A 21,140-nucleotide genomic window follows, 5' to 3' on the forward strand; every position below is an offset into this window, starting at 1 on the left:
TCTGTGGGCCACCCGGGCTTGCCGGATCTAGGTACTGTCGATGGTACACCCATGAAGTATACCCACAACAGTAGCGGTACTACCGCTCCTGGTACCGGTAGTACCGTCTTGGCTGAAACTGCTTTTTCCTCTTTTCCTCTCCTACCATGTCACCTCGCGACACACACATAAAACCAGAAAACCTAAGAGCTACGCTTCAGTCTTCCGTTCATAACGTGTTCAGCGAGGGCACCGTACACTTGCAATTCTATCAAAGACAACCTTTGTGCACGGTTAAATTCATTCAAGTGTTGTCATCAAACACACAAAACACGGGATATGGATTTGCTTTTTCAGTTGGTCATCCACCACTTCTCTTCTTGTCAATTTTCTTGGATCTCGTGGTGAGTAACCTTCCTCAATGATGTTCCATAGCTCGGTGGAAGCGCTGCGCACATGAGAACGCGTTAAGAATTGCCAATTTTCAAAGCTATTTGATTCAAGTAGCGATGGTGAACCATGAGACAAAATATGAGGCATTGGAATTGGAACATTTATGGTGTAATCACTTGGTAGTGGCACCGCATGATTACCTCCTAAATGTTCCGCAACCGGTGATTCATCCTTCCCTTTTGATGAAGTGCCGATTTCCCCAAGCTCCTCCTCTTGAGGGACTTTAGTGGATTGAGCGACAAAGCCAACAAGAGGAAATAGATTAGATTTTGGTGGGGGAACCTCGGCGCTTGCCTTAGGATCTATGGCAGGGTTTTGTTTTGGAGCAACCAACTCCATCATCATAGCCTTCATTTGGCTTACGATGGATAACTCCAATTTTCTTGAGGTCATCCAACGTAGCCATTGTGCTGTCTGTGTTTGATGGTGGAGGTGGTTGCTCACCGGGAAGGGTCCCATTCCCAAGTTCCTCTTGTTCGGCCATTTCTTAGGCGGTAAAGCCCGAGCAAGAAAACCTTGCTCTGAGACCAATTGAATGGATCGTTACCGAACAAGAGGGGGATGGGTGAATGGTTGCTACACAAATTTTAAAGCTTTTTCAATTTTAGGCGCGATGCGGAACTAAAGGTGGCAACTTTGATGATAAGGGTGATCCTGGTATGAGCCTATGCGATGCAACGAGTAAAGGAATCAACAAGATAGTAAGAGAGAGGGAGAGGGACAACCGGGGTAGCGAAGATGAGGCGAGGTTTGTTTCCCGTAGTTCCTCCCACAAAAGGGAGTACGTATGCGTTGAGGAGGTGTGAACCACGAAGGCTCAACGGCCACACAGGCCTCACCTTGTTCCTCGAGAAAGCCCCATGAAGGAGCTTCCCCTTATCCACTAAGTAGTTGGTCGAGGCGGCGGTTCCTTCACAAGGTTGGGGCGAGCTCCACAAACACCGGAGGCTCCCAACACCCTATGGGGCTAGCACAACTTCAAGCTAGCCTCCATAGGAGCTCTTCTTCCAAGATCCCACCATAGGAACCCTAACTCCAAGATCCACTAAGGACTAGATGATATTGGTGAAATTTGTCTTGGTAGAACTATAGATTGGGGTCTCCTCCACCAATCCTCAAAGTTTGGACAAGATTGGTTGGATGGGGAGGGAGATCCTCAAGGTTTTGAGCTCATCAACAATGGAGGAGAGAGAGAGAGAGAGAGAGAGAAGATTTGAAACGAGCTGGGGAAGAAGGGCCCCTTTTATAGGGCCCCCCAATTCCAACCGTTATGTCCAGTTTCCGCATGACCGGTACTACCGCTTCGAAGCGGTAGTACCGCTCTGGGTTCGAAATCAGCCCACAGATCTGCCACGTGGGGCTCAAAGCGGTACTACCGCTGAGGTACCGGCAGGGTCTCTGCGAGCTCCTGACTCCCTCCCGGTACCATTGCGGTACCAAGGCGGTAGTGCCGTAGATTGTAGTTACAGTACCAAAGCGGTACCTTGACGGAAATACCGCTTGGGAGCGGTACTTCCGGTCGAGGTACCGTTGAGGTACCGTAATACATAGTGTGAGCTTTTCTCCGTGCAAAGCCTATTGTGGTACTGCTGACCGGTACCAATAGCGATAGCGGTACTACTGTTCTTGGTACCAGTAGTATCGGTCAAGCTGAAACTGGTTTTTCCTCTTTCCCTCTCTAACCACGTCACCTCGCGACACACACACAAAACCATAAAACCTATAAGCTACGCTTGAGTCTTCCGATCCTGATGCGTTCAGCGAGGGCACCGTGCACTTGCAAATCTATCCAAAGCAAACTATGCACACGGTGAAATTCATTCTAGTGTTGTTATCAAACACACAAAACATGAGGTATAGAATTTGCTCTTTCACCAAGTCCTTAGATACGATAGAACCAGCCCCCATACCTGTTTCATAAACAACCAAGTTTTTCTGTTAAATACCAAATGGTTCCTATTGTTCCATATGCCCCAAATATCAGCAGATGAAACAACATTAAATTGCTCAAACCTCTTATTGCAGAGCCCTTTAGAGGCAAGAGAAAGGTAATCATTAATTTCTACTCCAAAAATCTCTTGCACATCAGCTCAAAGAATTTTAGAGACTAAGCAATCAAAAAACAGGTGTTTAACATACTCTAACTCACTACAAAGCTCACAAACAAGTGGTTTTTGTATACCTCTATGTCTAAGGTTGTCTCTAGTCATAATTTTATTCTGTGACAAAAGCCAGAGTAAAATTTGAACTCTGGATGGGATTTTTAGGTCCCAAATTGCTAGTAAAAATACAGGTTGAATACCTCTAAAGTTGATAACAACATATAAAGATGTAGAAGAGTGCACATCCTTTGATTCATATTTCCAAATAGGTTGATCTTCCTCATCAGAAAAAGTAATAATTTTGGCAATCTCTACTAGCTCAAACCACATTTCCATCATATGTGGTGTAAAAGTTCTCCTAAAATCACACTTCAAGTGTTGTCTATCCTAAAGATCAACAACAGTTTCATTTGTTGATTAACTACAAAATAGATATCCCAGTACTGGGTAGATAGAGGTGCATTTCCAAACCATGTATTCTCAATCTAACAGATCTACCATTACCTATCTTCCATTTGTACCCAAATTTAACAGCTCTAGATGCCCACATCAAACCCTTCCAAAAGACACAAGGGTTTAAGTTCTGGTAGCAAAATATATTAGGGTTTCTAGTATTGTATTTAGTAACAACTATTTTCTTCCACAAGCTACCCTCACCTTGAATATATCTCTTAATCCATGACCCAATGATATGCGGTGGTGGGAGACGAGAGGGGTCTAACCAGCAAATAGCTACAAGCCAAACGACGATTCACCAGTCTTGATGGTCCAGGCAAAAAGTATATATACTACAAGTACAAACAAGTGGAACCGGTTGTTCAAACTGAATTGTATTGTAACCTTCGTGCTGTCTTTCATTTCCAAAGAATGATCGGTACACTGGGCCTGGTTGCTTCCCCTGGCAAGTGTTCAGTTTATTCAGTTTAAAGAAGGCATTGGTGTGTAAGTTGGCATAGACGCCTCTTGTTTGGCAGGTAAGATATTCAGTTTGATTCCTGTGGCTGAAACTCAATTCGCCGGTTCAGTCAAACCGCCGATTACAAAAACCAGCACGCGTGAGAGCACCCCTGCATCGGCTCTTGTAGTGCGTGACCTATTTATTTGAGTTGCTTCCTCGAGGGTACCAAGCATGCACCAGCTACTGGTAAACGCCGATGGCCGACCTCGCCATGCCATCTCATGTTTCCTCCACTGGAGAATGCTGGCTGGTGAGCAACGCTTCTGATAACAAGCCACTTGAGAGTATGCTTGAGGACTTTTTTTTTTTTGAAAAGAGGGGCAAAAGCTTTGCCCCATTCCATTAATTAAGGAGAAGAAGAATAGTTTTTACAACACACCCCCCTCGAAGCAAAAGGGGACTACTCTCGCGGCATCAAATTACTCATACACTTATCACCCGCCAAAACCCAAAGTCTAGCCTCTAACTTGATGTTGTTGAAAAGCACCGAGGGTGGCGCATGCTTGTTCTTGAAGATTCGAGCATTTCTTTCGTTCCAAAGCTCCCAAGACACAAGAAGGGCTAAGGAAGCCACATCCTTGCGTTTCGTCATATTACCCCACCAAGGATGAAGGGTGGTGGCCGGCCAAAGATTAAGGTCAAGCGCTTGAATGTGAAGCCACTCGTTTAGAAGACTCCAAAGTCGAATGGTGTAACGACAATTGACAAGAAGGTGATCAACGGATTCCAAAACTCGTTTGCATAGCGGACACTCCCGGCAATTTGGCCATCCCCTCTTCTCCAAACGGTCATTAGTCCAAAGCCTATTTTGAAGCGCGAGCCACATGAAGAACTTGTATTTAGGCGGGGCCCAAAACTTCCACACCGTGGAGGCGATGGGGGAAGATGTAGCTCCAAAGAATTGAGCACGGTAGGCGGATGAAGATGAATAGTGGCCATTGTCGGTGAGGTTCCAAGTGATTGCATCATCAATGCCCTCTTGAAGAGTGACTTCCGAGAGTTTGACCCAAAGGGAGATATATTGACGGATATGTTGTAAGGTGAACTCCGCCGCCAAGTTGATTTTAGAGATCCAACCTTGATTGGTCATGGCCTTCTTAACGTTCCAATTTTTCCTAGTGGAGATGTTGTATATGAGGGGGGCAATGTCGATAGGCTTGAGGCCGTTAGTATGCTTGAGGACTGGTAGTAAAAAGAATGCCAATCCGTGTGACATGTAATTCGCGAAAAGCAGCTTGATGCATATGTGTTTATTGTTAAAGCAAATCTAACCAGACAGTATGTGTATTGCAATTACACGCTGTGCCACATCACAAGTGAAAGTACACAATATATAGTACAGTAACATGCATGGCTCGTGTCTGATGGATATGTCAGTATGCTAGCTGTGGTGAATTCATTTGTAGTTCCATCAACCTCATGCCGACTTGCCTATATGTTGACTTATGTATTTTATAAAGTGGGGCACCGGTATCCCACGGTATGATTGCTGCACCCTCATGGAGCTCTCACAGCGCTTTGGATTTTTGGCCATCCGATCGAGCTGACGTGGCGCGATCTCGGCCGTCGTTCCGTCCAGGGCGCTGAGGCTCTCCCGCAGACCCGCATTTTATCCATGGGTCGTGTAGAGGCCCGCCTGGCCCGATCGTGCGAGCGCCCCAGCCTAACCCTCTCCCAATCCTTGCAGCCGCCACCTCCCACCACCGCATCCCCATCTCCGTCTCGCCGCGGCCGCCGCGTCCCCATCTCCGGCTCGTCGCAGCCGCCTCCCTAGCTCTCCACCACAGCCGGCCTCCTCTCCGGCGAGCCGTCATCGCCCGCGCCCTCTCCTCTTCCCCCTATAGCGCTCGAGGGGCGGCGCTGGGCCGGAGGTGGAGGAGGTCGGCCGCGAGGTTCCAGGGTGCCGCTGCCACGGTCAAACGACGGGCTGTGTCGTCGGAGAAGGAGCGACCGAGGGCTCGCAACCGGAGGAGCGGCTGGGGGCTGGAAGGAGCATCCTAGATCGTTGGGATGAGCCTCCTCCTGACATACCATTGGAGGAGGAGCGGTTGGTGGCCATCAAGAGGAGCAGCTCTTTGGGATGAGTCTCTCCCTATTGTACAGTCGCTGGAAGACGCCCTGGTTGGGCTCGACATGCAGGTCTCTCTTTCCCTCCCTCTCCCTCTCCCTCCATCTCTCTCTCACACAAAATATCCTTGTCCTTCCAGAAATTCAGAAGGGGAAAAAGGGGGAGGTTGCAGGGAGATGAGGGAGACCACATGGATTTGCCTCTAGAAGACATGAATTACTCGATTCGGTGACAGTTAGCTTCTAGGGAGATCTGTGCCTTTTGTTTTTGTTATTATAATGAATGAATTGCTTGGATATTATTCAGATTATTGCTAATTATTTTTCTATGAAAATCGATGTACACTATATGCTCTGTATCTGTAGACCTGATGGTTCTCAAATTTGACTTTTGTATAATTAGTCTTGATTTGCATCCATGAGTTTACTTTTGATCTTTCTGTACAAGTACAGGTTTTAAATCAGTTGAGAAATATGTGGTGAATATATGAACCTGGTGGTATTTAGCATTTTAGCTCAAATCTTAGTGCTTGAGCATTTCTACTGTAAAATGTATTCATATCCGTTGGAATAATTGTGTTTTCGTTCCTGTTTGAGGTTAAGATTTAAAGAACCTGACTACATGTTATGACTAGGTCATCAAGTGTTGCAAGGCTCGGCTATTCTGGGACTGAAGTAATTTCAAGGTTATGGTATTTTTTGGTTAATGCTCATCACTGATTGATTCTGCATACTTTTGTTTTTAGATTGTTGGCATAACATATCAGTTGGGGTATAGTCGTCCATAACATGGTTTTCTATATTGGTTCCATTGCACGCGTAGGCAGAACCAATTTCTGTCCAATATAGAATTGGCGGCGTAGAACATGGTCACTTTTGAGTTTGGACTATGGTTGGTCTGCTTATATCCCATATTCTGGTTCCGGTTATATAGGCGGATAAGATTGATGTTCATTTTCATTATTACTTCTGCCTTTTGTTTGGTGTGGTGAAGTAATCATCATTTCAATAATAAAAAAAACTGCAAACTTTGTTGTCAACGAGACTTGAGATACGCTTTTCATGATTGTTGCTTTGCAGATGTTGAGGTGTTACCTCGAATGTTTGAGTTTGGATAGCCGGAGATTCTGATGCCGGTAGTGGCAACGACCAGCATTGGTGTTGATTGCATGATTTGTTGTAAGTGGGCTCCCATTCTTCCTTGCTCCCTTAGATACTCCACATACTAGGAGATCTAATGATTTTATTCCAAGGTGCCATAGATATTTTAGGTTATGTTTGTCTTCACTACTGGGTGTAGACCTTCATTTGGCTATTTGACATCAATGCACTTCACTTAAATCTGCAAGCCGTATGTGGATATCTCTTCTATTTGATTTCTTCCTATGAATGACTATTTGGAGAGCTAGAACATATCAAAAGCTTATTGATTCGAATTATGTTAGAACTTCAATAATAAAGCAGGTATGGGACTTTTGCAAGTGAGGTTCAGCATTCTAATTATTGATCCTTCTCTAGAAATGAAGTGTCATGGTTATTTATGTTGTCCAAAGAAAAGAAGTGTCAAGGTTTCACCTTCCCTTTTAGGAATGTAGTATTGCTACAACTTCACTGCATATTATTCTTGTTCGGTTATGATGTGTTATTCTTGTTCGGTTATGATGTGTTAGTAGTCAGAATATGTACTGAGATTGTGTTGTAGAAATTAAATAGAGATATGCTTAAGCATATGACTATTCTTGTGCAAGGATTATTTTTAAATTTTAGTTTAAAGCTATCTATCTAAAAAATGCAATTCATTCAAGCTATGATTTATATTGATCAGCTTGCTACCATTCATGCTTTTCAGTTTTACTGTGGTGATCTATAGGGGAATAACTTCATTCTGTCTATTCCAGATCTCACTACCTGATAAAACTGTAAGCATATACTTTCTTGAGCCATTTGATCTTATGATATAATGGCATTGCCTTCATGTGTCTTCCACTTCAGTATATTAGATTGTTGCATAGATGGGAGAATCATGTATCCTAATTTCATTACATCAAGTTAGTAGCTGCCTCTCACCGCTATTTCACTAAAATAACGCATATTTTCTCCTTTCAGGGTATTCCAATTTTCGTATTGTATTGCTTATCTAAAAGAAGATAGCAATGCAACCCCTAACATGGTAAAACGGAGACAGACCCTACAGCCAAGAAGTAGCTCACTACCATGTAGTGAATTTGTTGGTATCCTTTTTCTCTTATACATATATATTCTAAAGAAGATAGCAAAAGTTGCTGCTGTAACTGGATTTTATTTCTGTTTTACCTTTGGATCTATCGGTATATATGGTGCAGCACTTGGTAGCTATATGGCTATATTAGAGCTTCTGCTATTTCTTGACTGCGGCCTTTGGTATCTATATGGCTATATTAGAGTTTAAGTTCTTTTTTTCGTAAAGTAAGCTTTGCTACTGTTTTTTTACTAGAAATCTCCTTGCTAAAATTTCTCTCATGCTTCTCTCATGCTTAAAAGAATTTTTATTGCATATTGCCATATTTTCTGAATTTGGCTTCTAACTGAAGCGGAAATTATATAACATTCAAGGAGAAGGATCAGAGATGTTTCTCACTACCTGAGTAATTAAGTAGTACCATTTTAAAACAAAAATACAAGTATTCGTATGTGTATTAATGGACAGTTGTCCTGGCAATGGGGGTGATTCGCAACACAAGAAGCCTAGAACATCGGCTAGAAAATCTGGCATGTTCCCTCTTATTTTGTAATCTGTGTGGCATAGGCTGAATGGCAACACTAGGCATTTATATTTTTTGATATAATTTGTACATGCATTTTTCTTGGTTTGAGTGATGGAGGTGTACAGAAGAACAAGCTAAGATTAAGAATGATGATATGCTACTTGAGTGGTGATGAAAGACCAAGAAGTTTCCATGACGTCCTGAGCAAATGAAAGGGAATGTGTACAGTTGAATTCTGTCATGACTAACCACTGTCCCCCGCAAAAAAAATGACTTACCACTTTCAGATGGGGCTCATCTTATGTCTCCTGGTGCCCGCCGGTTTTTCTTGTATAATAGTACCTACCGGCAGGGCTTCTCTTCTTCTGCTTTTGATTGGGTTTTCCTTGCAGCTACTGCCTCACCAGCGCTCCGGTTATTTGCCAAACAGAGCAGCTGCCTACAACACAAGTCGGTAAGTTAGCTGACATTCTACACTGTCTTTGCCTAAATTACAACAGCATTTTTAGAGAAAAAATGCTAAAAATACTTTGCAGAATTATGTATATACTGTTTTGTAGAATCGAAGATACCCATATGTATTTTTTTCTCTTCCTTCATAGGTTAGATGTCTACCTAATCGAGAAACAATTTCTATGAATTATTTCTTGAAGCTAAAACAACAAGAAATCATCTTTGCAAGCATAGATGTTTATTACATACACAGCTTATGGACAACTCTTTTATGTTCTGTTACTATGTTTTAACCTGCAAACTCGTATTTATGTTTTCTTACATTTACTTTCAACAGCTGCAGAGCGGACGAGGCTCATGGGCTATTCTGTGTGCTCAGAAGGCGTGAGCAAAGGCGGAAGGACATGCCGGTGGCGATGAATATGTGGTGCAAGTCATGAGCATTGTAGTGCGCTCATCTGCATCCATTGGTACTCCGACCAGAATTGAGCAGAGGTGGTGGCAAAAAGGATGCAACCAGGGGCGTGGCGTGGCGCCATGCCTAACTTCATAGTTTCCGTTTCAGTGGTCCATACACGCTTCTTCTGAATTTTGTGAGATTTCGAGTATGTGTGTGTACCTATGGGTAAAGGGTGATAAAAAACATCTGCTTCAGTTTTGTTTCAATCATGATAATATGCTATCTTTTCAGCTTTTAAGTATTATAAATCCGCGATCAATGTATGATCTCTTCTACACGTACACTATTTCAGTTAGCTACTAATCATCTGATTAATGATTACCGAAGATTTCGGTTTGTGGATTTTACCTTTGTACAACAGCTCCTTGGTCACAACACTAGACACGAGGCTGAGCAACTGTCTCTTCTCAAGGCGTCTATGACCTTCGACGCCATGGCCCTCGCCTCCTGCGGCAGTGCATGTCAATAGCTTTGACGGCAGCGGCAGCTGTCTAGCCTGCAGTCAGGGTCGCAGGTTTGGCAGCCCAGAACCACAAATCGATGACGCCCACCTCGTTCAAGCAAGGACAGAGGAGCTCACTGCAATGTCTTCAATCGTCGAGCTGTCGGGCGGACGGGTAGGCTTCGACTGTAGTCACCAGTATCGATTGGTGGTCAGAGTATCAGCAGAGGCGATAACGATTTGTGCGCTGAGAAAAATAGTTGGAACACAATTTGGAGGGGTGGCGGTTACGGGATCAGGTCGTACTATCGAGGACGCCATGAATTGATGGCGATAGAGCTGAGCTCCAAGCTCGAGGGAGAGGAGTGAGAAAGGGGATCTAGAGAGACGACATGTTGATTCCCTATTTATATTGCATACGTAGTATTGCATAATAAAAAGTTAGTCCACAATGCTGAAAAGCTCACGCGTAGAAGGACTATAGCCCATGGCGTCATTAGCAGCCCATGTACACCAAACTGCCGTCTGTTCACACGAATGTTCACGACATAACTACAATATAAAAAAGTTCAACTCTGTTAGCTCTCACCACTCTAACCTTCCTCATATTTGGGTTCACATGTAAAATATTTTGTGTTACCACCATGTCATGTGTGTCGTGTGTGTTGTTTTCTTTCGACCATGTCAACTATTCAAGACCACGAAAGCTGCACGAAGAGTACTAATAATTGACAAGTTACCACATTTGTTTGACTACTTATGGTTTCTTTGCATGTTTATTCATATTCTGCTAAATTATCATTCCTTCCTGCTCTAATGTTTGTGGCTTAGTCCTGTGTAATGTTGACTTAACACTTTCTCATAATAGATTTTCATGCATGTTAATTTAGCGGTGGCTGAATCCTTTTATCACTTCAAAATTTGGAAACCATGGGCAAAGGAATGCGAAGTTTGGGCGGCAAGCCCAAAATTTTGGATGCCCAATCTGCAAATAAAATTGCAGTAAAATTAAATCAATTGTTGTTTATCTTTTTTGTGGCATAAAAACCATTTTATAAATGTTTGATACATTTTTTGTAAAAGGTTTATCAGCGTGTTTCCCTAATTGTATGTAGGCGTTTGCTTGTTCGTGTACTTTATCCTAATTTCATCCCATTAACATTGTTTTGTAAAATCTAACAAATATACTACTCCCTCCGATTCAAATGCGTTTAGATACATCTATTTTAGCATCAAGTAATATGAATCGCAGGGAGGGAGTATCATATTGGTTGTTAATTTTTATCGCTCTTATACAAAATAAACTTTGCCATGGCCTCAACGGGGTCGTGCGCCAAGGCGCACATCTAAATCTAGTAAATACTAGAATTTGGGAGGACTCTTGCATGGAGGTGACCCCTAGCTAAGCACTACCCCGAATGATATAGCATAGTACTCCCCCCTTCCCAAATTAGGATGCCTATTTACTCCCAAAAAAAGGATGCCTATAGCTTTTTGTCAAAGTCAAACTTTGTGAAGTTTGAGCAACTATTTACAAAAAATATTAACATATAAAATTTTAAATGCACATAATATGAAAATATATTACATGATGGTTCTATAAATATTAACTAGAGATTATAAATGTTGACACTTTTTTTTCTATATAATTGGTCAAACTTTGAGAAGTTTGACTTTATCCAAATATTATAGGCATCCTATTTTGAGAGAGAGGAAGTACACGTGAAATAAATTTCAGTGGCTAATGTTTTATGCCATGTATCCATTGATCTCACATTCTGTAGAGCGTTGTAAGGAAACAAGTGGAAAAAATAGTTACAACTAGTCTACCGCTCAATGCATGTTCAATTGTCAAACAAACAAGATGTTTTTATTTGGGAACTAACAAAATTGGGAAACTTTACCGTATATATGCCTCTGGATCTTATGAATGATCATACTAGATACCTACCGATATACATTCGGAAAATAAAAGTTCCATTTAAGATCAAAGTTTTACTAACCAAAAATAATTTAGCATTTTTTTGCAAGGAAGTAAAACTTGTTGCTTTTGTGACAAAGATGAGTCTATACAACACCTCTTTTGGTTGCCCATTTCTCAAGTTATTTGGCGCATAGAGTACACGAATTTTAGCCCAACCCCTGCTACTAATGTAAAATTTTGTTTGGAAATTGGTTGAGAGGAATGGAAAAGAAAGATTCGATCCAATTAGGTTTGTAGTTTGTGATGCCCTTTGGACCATATGGAATGTTCGTAATTATTTTATTTTTAACAAATAGAGAACACGAACTTTTATGCAGGTTATCCCTATGGCTATACACTGGATCTGTTTGTGGTTCTATCTCTACTAGTGGAGCATCGTCAAGCCATGAATTTTAGGTGCGGCCGTTTGTAGATGGTAGCCCGTGGTTTATAACTAGTGTGGCTGGCGACTTTTTTAAGGCTGAACGGTGGGTTTTCCCACTGTGTATTTCATTATAAATTTTAAAAGTTGTGTAATATACAAGAGAATATTTCTAGAATTGATGGGGAGTCCAAGGTATGGCTCCATTTCGAGATAAAAATTGCAACGTTCTCCCATGTGTCTGACTATTACTTTCGCTTAGCTTGTTGACAACCTTTCGATCTAGAGAAAGCTTCCATTTTTAATAGTTGAGTTATTCAAGTATCATAAATATTAAGTCAACGTGGACACTGTTTTCACAGGGAATCCATCCTCAACGTGGACAGCTATTTCCTATGGTCTCGACTTGTTAAAGAAAGGACTGGTGTGGCGGGTCGGTAACGGCCGCAGTATTCGGATTTGGAGAGATCCCTGGTTACCGCGTGAATCATACATGAAGGTGTTGACGCCGCGAAGGAAAAATCGCCTTCGGCGGGTCAGCGAGTTGCTCGATGCTCAAGGAAACTGGAATGAAGCTCTTGTACGTGAGACCTTTTATCAAGTGGATTCAGATATTATCATGAAAATTAAACCTTCTCAGCGGCTTGGGGATGACATACTTGCTTGGCAGCCAGAAAAGTCAGGACACTTCTCTGTCCCTAGTGCGTATAAGCTTGCGTTGCATGAATCTCCTGAACAATGTGCCTTCCCGGCTGCTAGCACTTGTCCAGATGGCCGCGATCCATGTTGGTCAAAAATTTGGAAAGCTGCAGTACCTCCTAAGGTTAAAGTCTTTGCGTGGAAAACAGCATCGAACGCTTTGGCGACAGAAGCAAATAAACTAAACCGTGGTATGCAAGTCACAGGAATATGTTCCATTTGTGGTTCAGAGAGAGAAGATATAGCTCATGCTTTGCTAAAGTGCAATCATGCACACAGACTATGGGAAACCATGCGTGAGACATGGTGCCTCCCTTCAGACGCTGACCTTCAGGTGAACCCGGAGTCTTGGCTGCGAACTATCTTGCAAAATCTACCAGACCAAATGATTGACACGACCTTGTTGGTTCTATGGCGGGCATGGTATGCTCGCAACGAGGTAACCCATGCAAAGCCCCTCCCGTCAGTCGAAGGATCAAAGCGATTCTTGTGCAGCTATATCAAGATCCTGCGTAACATAAAGGACCAAAGTACAGAAGAGCTGATTAAAGGAAAGCACACATCTGTCCTAGACCTTCCTCACGCCCGTGTTGTCTATCGGCCAAAGAAACCTCCAGATAAAGTATGGTTGAAACCAGCACTGGGATATGTTAAGCTCAATTGTGATGGTTCAGTTAAACTGGAGGATGGCTCTGCTGGTACTGGAATGGTGCTACGCGATGAAAATGGTCAAGTGATTTTTACCGCATGTCGCCATCTTTTGCATTGTGAGGATGCCTTGGAGGCGGAGGCGTATGCAGTCGCGGAAGGTTTGAAGTTATCCTTGCAACGAAGTAATCTTCCTATCATAGTGGAGACAGACTGTGTTGGCCTCATCACGGCGATTAACAACGGGTCTCAAGACCGCTCCTCCATCAGGCATATTATCTCTGAAATCAAACTACTAGCTAATGGCACTACAAATGTATCCTTTGTAAAAGTGGATCGCTCGCAGAATAGGGTTAGCCACTGTCTTGCAAATTTTGCAAGAACAGAATCTAGAACTATGGTTTGGATCGGCTCTGGACCTGACTGTTTGGCTCAGGCTCTGGTTTACGACCAAGATGTAATCCCTGCTGCTTAATATATCCTCTTTTACCCGCAAAAAAATAAATATTAAGTCAACTTATATCCATAAATAACAGGATCCTAGACATGAATGCGCAAAACAAATGTTATTATTAATTAATTGTATTTAACTATTTAATCCAATAAATTAAGAAATATTAACGATGCCCCTTGTGATGCTAACCATGACTTGCGTTGGTTTTCAGACCACGCTGCTTGTGATGTGTGGCTGTTCATAACCGAACTGAAACCGAAAATCGTACCGGAAAAAACCTAACCGCAACCATTTTCGGTTTTTACAGTTAATGGCTACAGTTTAAGTTAGTAAAACGTGAAACCGAAAGGCCCTCAGTTAATTTGATTTTTAACCGAAAAAACGTGGTTAAACCAAAATAAACTGAACGTCTAGCCTAGCATAGAATCGCACACTCTAGACCAGAATAACCTCGCTCCAAACATTAATATAGCACGTAAAGTGAGTAACTTACATGTTACCTGCTGTAGCGTGTTTGTTTGGTCCGTGGTTGTTTTCTCGGTAGGTTGCTAGTTCGAATCCTACGTACATTATGTCTCATCTTGTTCACATTTTTTTGTTTTTTCTATCCCTCTTTTGCAAAACCTTTAGTATGGTCATACAAAATACATATATATTATTATTTGTCCTAAATTTCTTTATTTGTTGTTTCCCTATTTTCCAAAAGTTTACAATGATCATACAAAATACAAAAATTAAATATATGACCATAAAAGTTAGTTTTTGTTCTAAAATTCGCGTCAACTTTGGTTAGTTTGGTTATTACCAAAATCGAACCGAAGTTTAATGATTATTACCGAAACCGTGTTGTATTTTTAAACGTAACTGTATTAACCAAAATATTGAAACTGTATTTACCGTATAACCGAATTAACCGAACCGAATTAACTATATTAACCGAACGTTCAGCCGGAGATGGCACACGACGAGCGACCGTGGCTGGGATTACGTGAGGGGTCTAACCAGCAAATATCACAAGCCAGGCGACAATTCACCAGTCGTGATGATCTAGGAAAAAAGTATATACTAGTACAAACCAAATGGAACGGGCTGTTCAAACTGAATTGTATTTCACCTCCGTGCTGTCTTTCATTTCAAAAGAATAACCGGTACACTGTGCCTGGTTGCTTCCCCTGGCAAGTGTGCACTTTAAAGAAGACATTGGTGCAAGTTGGCAGAGACGTCTCTTTTTCTGGCAGCTAAGATATTCAGTTTGATTCCTGTCATCCTGTGGCTGAAGCTCAATTCTCCAGTTCAGTCAAACCGTTGATTACAAAAACCACCACGCGTGGGAGCACCCCTGCATCAGTTCTTGTAGTGCTGAATCTATTTATTTATTTGAGTTGATTGTTCAATTTTTTTATTTGAGTTGCTTCCTCGGGGGTACCAAGCATGCACCAGCTACAGCTACACGTGCTGTTGGCCGACCTCGCCATGGCATCTCATATTTCCTCCGCTAGAGAATGCTGGCTGGTGACAACGCTTCTGATACCAAAGCCAGAGTATGCGTGAGAGACTCGGAATAAAAAGAATGCCAATTCGTGTGACATGTAATTCGCGAAAGCAGCTTGATGCATATGTGTTTATTGTTAAAGCAAACCTAACCTGACAGTATGTGTATTGCAGTTACACGCTGCGTCACATCACAAGTTAAATCACATAACAGTATATCAAGCATGGCTCGTGTCTGATGGATATGTCACTAGCTAGCTGTGGTGGATTCATTTATAGTTCCATCAACCTCATGCCGACTTGCCTATATTTTGACTTCTGTATTTTATGAGGTGGGTAACACTATGAATACCAGATTTTGGGAGAACTCTTGGCTCGGAGATGAGCCCCTAGCTAGGCACTACCCTGAATTATATAGCATAGTACAGCGGAAACAACTTCCACTGGCTAATGTTTTATGCCATGTGCCAATTGATTGTAGAGCGTAGTCAGAAAACAAGTGGACAAAACAGTTACGAACTAGTTTACCGCTTAATGCATGTTGAGTTGTGGAACAAACAAGATATTTTTGTTTGGGGACTAACAAATTCGGGTATGTTTACCGAAAATATATGCATCTAGATCTTATAAATGATCATAGCTAGGGAATACATGTGGGAAATAAAAGTACCACTTTTTTTTCGAGAGCACGCCAAAAGCGTTCCTTATCTTTATAGAAAGCAGAGACAATTACAAGGAATCCAAAATCATTTGCTGACAAATGGTTGGAAACAACACCAGCAACTCAACAACACACTCCTAAAACCCTCCTACCTAAGCCTACTCTCTCGCTCCCATCCTCCTCCCTCCCGGAATGGCCATCTCCTAGAGTATGAACTCTGCCTTTATGCGCTCTGTTAGTTGAGCCACATTGCATTGGTCCCTAGTATTACCGAAGACACGTGCATTCCATTGTTTCCAAATCATCCAGGACAAAAGAATTACCAGCGTATCAAATTTTCTCCTGTCTCGCTTTTGCACTATATCTCTGGATTGCCACCAATTCTCAAGCTCACCATTTGCCTGCGGTTCAAGGTATCTGTAGCCCAGCTTCTTGTAAGCAAACATGCCACACCTGCCTAGCGAAAACACACTGCCCAAGATATGCTCCACCGAATCTTCGTATTGCAAACAAGTGACGCAGGTGCTCAATTGATCTTGCAGTCCATGGTTATATCTCTTGTCCTACGTCCAAAGCTTTTTCCTCACTGCATGCCACATGAAAAGTCTACATTTGAGAGGTGCAAAGGCTTTCCATATGGGTTTATGCAAACTGAATTGGCACCCTCCATGACAAAAGCATTTTATACGTGTCCTTTGCAGAATATGCCCCAGACTTGGCCCCCTTCCAAGTGAATGTATCAGCGACAATATGTTTTCTTGGCAGCACAATGATCACGAGCCAAAGTTTCACACACTGGAATAAAAGTACCACTTAAGATCAAGATCTTCATGTGGTTTGTACATCTCAAAGTTTTACTAACAAGATAACTTGGCCAATTTCTTTGGCAAGGAAAACTTGTTGCTTCTGTGACAAATATAAGTCCATACATCACCTCTTTTTTAGTTGCTAGTTTCTGAAGTCATTTTGCACATACTGTACATGGATGAATTTTAGCCTTACCCCTCCTAATAATGTCACAAATTTGTTTGGGGGATTAGTTGAGAGGAATAGAAAGAAAGTTTTAATTCAGATTTGGGGTGGAGTTTGTGATGTTCTTTGGGCCATGTGTAATGTTCGTCATGATTTTATTTTTAACGAACAACGAACCCCAACTTTTATTCAAACTATCCCTATGGCTATACAAATCCATGTGTGGTCCTATCTCTAACCAGTATTCAAGCCATAAATTCTGGGTGCTTGGAGATGGTAGCATGTGGTTTATAACTAGTGTGGCTGACAGATTGATAATAGGATTCCTATATGCTGTATCGGTGATATTTTCTTTTTGGATTTTTCATTAGTTGATCCCTGACCGTTTATAATTGTGAGCTGTAATAAACCGTGAACGAACTTTTAATAATGAAATAAAGAGGCCATATGTTGGTGCTGCATTTAGATGGGGAGTCCAGGCCAGGTATGTCCCCGTTTCAGGATAAAAATTGCTACGTTCTCGCATGTGTCTAACTATTATTTTCGCTTAGATTGTTGACAACCTTTTGATATAGATAAAGCGTGCATATTTAATAGTTGTAGTTATTCAAGTATCATAAATGTTAAGTCAACTCATATCCATAAATAATAGGATCCAAGACATGAATGCGCAAAACAAATGTTGATGCACATGCATGTGACATTGCAACCATGTGCATCTCCAGATGCATAAATCACGATACAAATCCAACGGCTCTAGAGTTGATTGAGCTCTAAGTTTATTATCGATCAACCGACAACTATCAAAGTGGTTTTTACCAGCAGCACATCGATGAGTTAGCACATAGACACTTAATTTAGATATGTTAGTGTGTCACGAGACATGCCGAAAAGATCTTAAGCATGTATTTTTCAAAATTAAAACAATCATAAAAATAAGTTATTATTAATTAATGTTATTTAACTATTTTATCCAATAAATTAAGAAATGCTTCCCCCACTTGGATAATTAGTATTGCACTCTCCAACTCCTCGGCGTCTGGGTTTTAGATCTCACATACGATCAAATCCGAAAGCTGCCACGTAGGATATTTCGAATTTGCTGAGTTTGGAAAGAGAGAACAGCGAAAGAGAAAGTTGACTTCCCTTAGCTAAGGGACGATCGATTGCTTAGAAATTAAGAGAAGGCTATTTGCTCTATTGTACCACATGTTTTACCTTACCAACATAATTACTACTAAATATTAATTGATTCTCATTATTTGCAAAGGATAACATTAAGAGATAATGAATTGTTGTACATATTATATACTGCTTTCTCTAGATGATGTGGATGCTTGTCTTCTCCACCATTATGCATGCCCTAATGTCGCATAAACATTGTCAACTCCCAATGTCAACTAGTACATCCTTAACTGCACTGTCTTCAAGTGGGTCCTTCATGTCAACGGTAGCATCGTCAGCTTCTAGGCGGAGCTGTACGGTGCCGACATAATGGCAGCGGCGATGACGTCGGGTGCCGCACGCACGCCCTTCTCCGCTATAAAATGGGAGCGAGGAAGACCCTCTCACATTCATCAATACTTGAACAGTCACTCGTACTCACAGTCGCAGCTAGCAACCACTGATAAACAAACACGAGCATGTCTGCTCTTCCGATGGCGGACTCCCAGGCAATGGACCTCCTCCGGACGGTGGCCTCAGCGGTGCTTGCCGTCCTGCTGGTGGCACTTAGCACGCACGCTCGTCGCTGCCGCCACCCGGCGCTCCGCTTCTTTGTCTGGGGCGCCTCCGTCGCCTTCATCCCGCTCGCCTCCTTCACTATCTCCGCCTTGCTGCAGCAGAGGGAGGCGGACCGTGATCAGTACTCGCAATACTGCAAAGACCATGTCTGCCAAGGGGAACTCCCGGGAGGCAAGGACAGCCTGGATGTTCAGAGCATGTGGACGCTCCTCCTGTGGGCAGTAATCATAGTCATCATCAAGGGCAACGCCGACACCGCCGCGGCCTCCGCGGCCACCGTCTCCGTCTCGCCCTCCACCGGCGACGTCGGAGTGGACGGCCAGAAGGTCCGGACCCCCGTTGAGCTCCTTGCCATGTACGCCTGGTTGGCTTACCTAATCGCCAGCTGCATGCCGGAGGCAAACTGGCTGAAATTTCGTGGAAAATCCATCTTCGTCGTCTTCTTCCTGCTCGGTTTCGCCAAGGTGGTGCTCAAGCTGGTGGCCTTCTTCTTAGCGAGCAACTCCTACGCCGTCGGCAAGAACGCGCGGCTCGTGTCCGGCTACATGGCGCAGCTCGTTGAGGAAGGCGCGGTGGAGGGCCACGGATACGTGCCTCCTTACATTGTGATGGGGGAGAGCAAGGCCCACGTCGAGGAGACCCCCGAGGGGTACCGCGTCAAGCGCGCCGCCCTCGATGATAAGCTCGGCGCCCTCGTGACGCTGGACCGCGTGTGGTCGCAGTCCGATCACAGCGACGGCCTCCTCGGCAAGCGGCTGGAGCTGAGGGACCTCTGCCTCTCCTTCTCCCTCTTCAAGAGCCTCCGACGGCGGCTGTCGGGGTACCCCCTGGCGGAGGAAGGGTCCAGCGACGCCCTCGACTTCGTGCTCAGAGGCATGGACACGTCCGGTGACAAAGGAGCCGCCGATGCCGACCGCGTGTTCCGTGTCCTCGTGGACGAGCTCTCGTTCGCGGGCGATTTCTACTACTCCCCGCTCCCTCTGTGCTCGTTCAGTGGCTGGTGCGCTGCTCTAAACTACCTCCTCTCCGTCCTCATCATCGCCGGAGCTATCGGCGTGGGATATGTGTATCACGACTCTAGAGTGATCGCTTTCAGAAGGGAGTCCCCCGATAAACCGGCTGTAACAGGGACGCAAAAGGCTTACTACGTCATCACCCTGTTCCTCCTGCTGGCCACCATGCTCACGGAGACCTGCGAGATCATCGCCGGCGTGTGCTCCAACTGGACCAAGATGGCCTTGCTCGGCAGCTACATCAAGCGGGGATCGCCGGCGCAATGCACGGGCGCAGCGCTGGCGGCGGTGCTGCGGCTGAAGGCTGCGAGGCGCTGGAGCAACAAGATCGGGCAGAACTCGGTGCTGGAGCCCCGGCGTTTCGGCAGGCGGTCGGGGCTCTTCTCGGACAAACTCTACGGGCGCGCAGGGCTGATGAGGTCCGTGGCAGTCTCGCCGGCCGTGAAGGACGCGGTGCTCAGGTCTTTCAAGAGAAGATACGGGGGATTGGACAAGGGGAGCACGGCGGCGCTGAAAGTCGGCGGCCTCAGCGGCAAGTTCGGCTCGGCGTGGCCAGCGCCGGCCAGTGGTTTTCAAAAAAGCTGGGCGCTTGATGGCAACGGAAGCAGCACCACGGAGCATATCCTCGCCTGCCACATCGGCACGCGGCTCTTCGAGATCAAGTACTCGCATGCGGCGTGCCCGACGCCGGCTGCGGCCAACATGACCGCCGCCTGCCACCTGTCGTACTACTGCGCGTACCTGGTGGCGGCCGCGCCGGGGCTGCTGCCAGACTGCCCTGCCTGGGCCGAGAAACGATACAAGGAAGTGGCGAAGGACGTGCGGGCGGCGCTTGGGAAGGATATGGCCGGAGCCAGCGAGTCAACGGCGCAGGGGTACGAGCGGCTTCTGAACGAGCTGAGCGAGAGCTCCAGGGACACGGTCCTGCGGCACGGCGCCGAGCTCGGGAGTCGCCTGGTGGATGCGTACGTCGAGGACGAGGCGGCGGCGTGGCGGTTCCTGGCGGACTTCTGGTCGGAGATGGTGCTGTTCGTCGCGCCGTCGAAGAGCGTCAAGGGCCACGTAGAGGCGATGGGTCGTGGCGGCGAGTTCGTCACGCTCGTCTGGGCGCTTCTCTTGCATGCGGGCGTCACGGATAGGGACGAGACACCTCACAGTTGTAGCATCCCATGAAGCGGGAAATCAATCGATCATGTGATTAGCTAGGTTCCCCTTCCATCATGTATCTTTTCGTTTTAGAGAGTGGACTTTTAGAGCCGGGTGCTGAGCGCGCACCAGTATCCGTACCATCTATATTATTGCATTAAGATTCGTGCTAGCTTTTTTTCTCTCTCTCAAACAACTTCTCATTTTTATATCTCTCACATGAAACAATCTTTGAACTTGGAATTCTGCAGATAACATAACAACTAGAATTTGGAAAAAATATTTTGGATTTGTATGTCATTACATATAT

At 44.2% G+C, this 21,140-nt stretch overlaps 1 protein-coding gene and 1 long non-coding RNA gene across 4 annotated transcripts; both read left to right on the plus strand.

Annotated features, from left to right (window-relative positions):
* The first annotated feature begins 5,121 nt into the window (after positions 1-5,121).
* On the plus strand, positions 5,122-9,493 carry LOC127317181 (uncharacterized). Of its 3 annotated transcripts, none has more exons than XR_011748445.1 (6): positions 5,123-5,631; positions 5,700-6,245; positions 6,640-6,738; positions 7,409-7,478; positions 7,666-8,757; positions 9,094-9,493. It is a non-coding gene; the product is annotated as an uncharacterized lncRNA (long non-coding RNA). The 3 variants fall into 3 exon arrangements; XR_007860972.2 differs by having other exon boundaries at positions 6,195-6,245; XR_007860971.2 differs by having other exon boundaries at positions 5,122-5,631; positions 6,195-6,738.
* A 9,078-nt stretch (positions 9,494-18,571) lies between these two features.
* LOC127315948 (uncharacterized) lies at positions 18,572-20,934 on the plus strand. Its single transcript, XM_051346379.2, has one exon. It carries the CDS (start codon positions 18,572-18,574, stop codon positions 20,855-20,857), a length of 2,286 nt encoding a protein of 761 aa, XP_051202339.1. The 3' UTR covers positions 20,858-20,934.
* Positions 20,935-21,140: the final 206 nt, after the last annotated feature.

The sequence above is a fragment of the Lolium perenne genome, chromosome 7 (genome assembly GCF_019359855.2).
Source record: "Lolium perenne isolate Kyuss_39 chromosome 7, Kyuss_2.0, whole genome shotgun sequence".
Taxonomy (NCBI): Eukaryota; Viridiplantae; Streptophyta; class Magnoliopsida; order Poales; family Poaceae; genus Lolium; species Lolium perenne.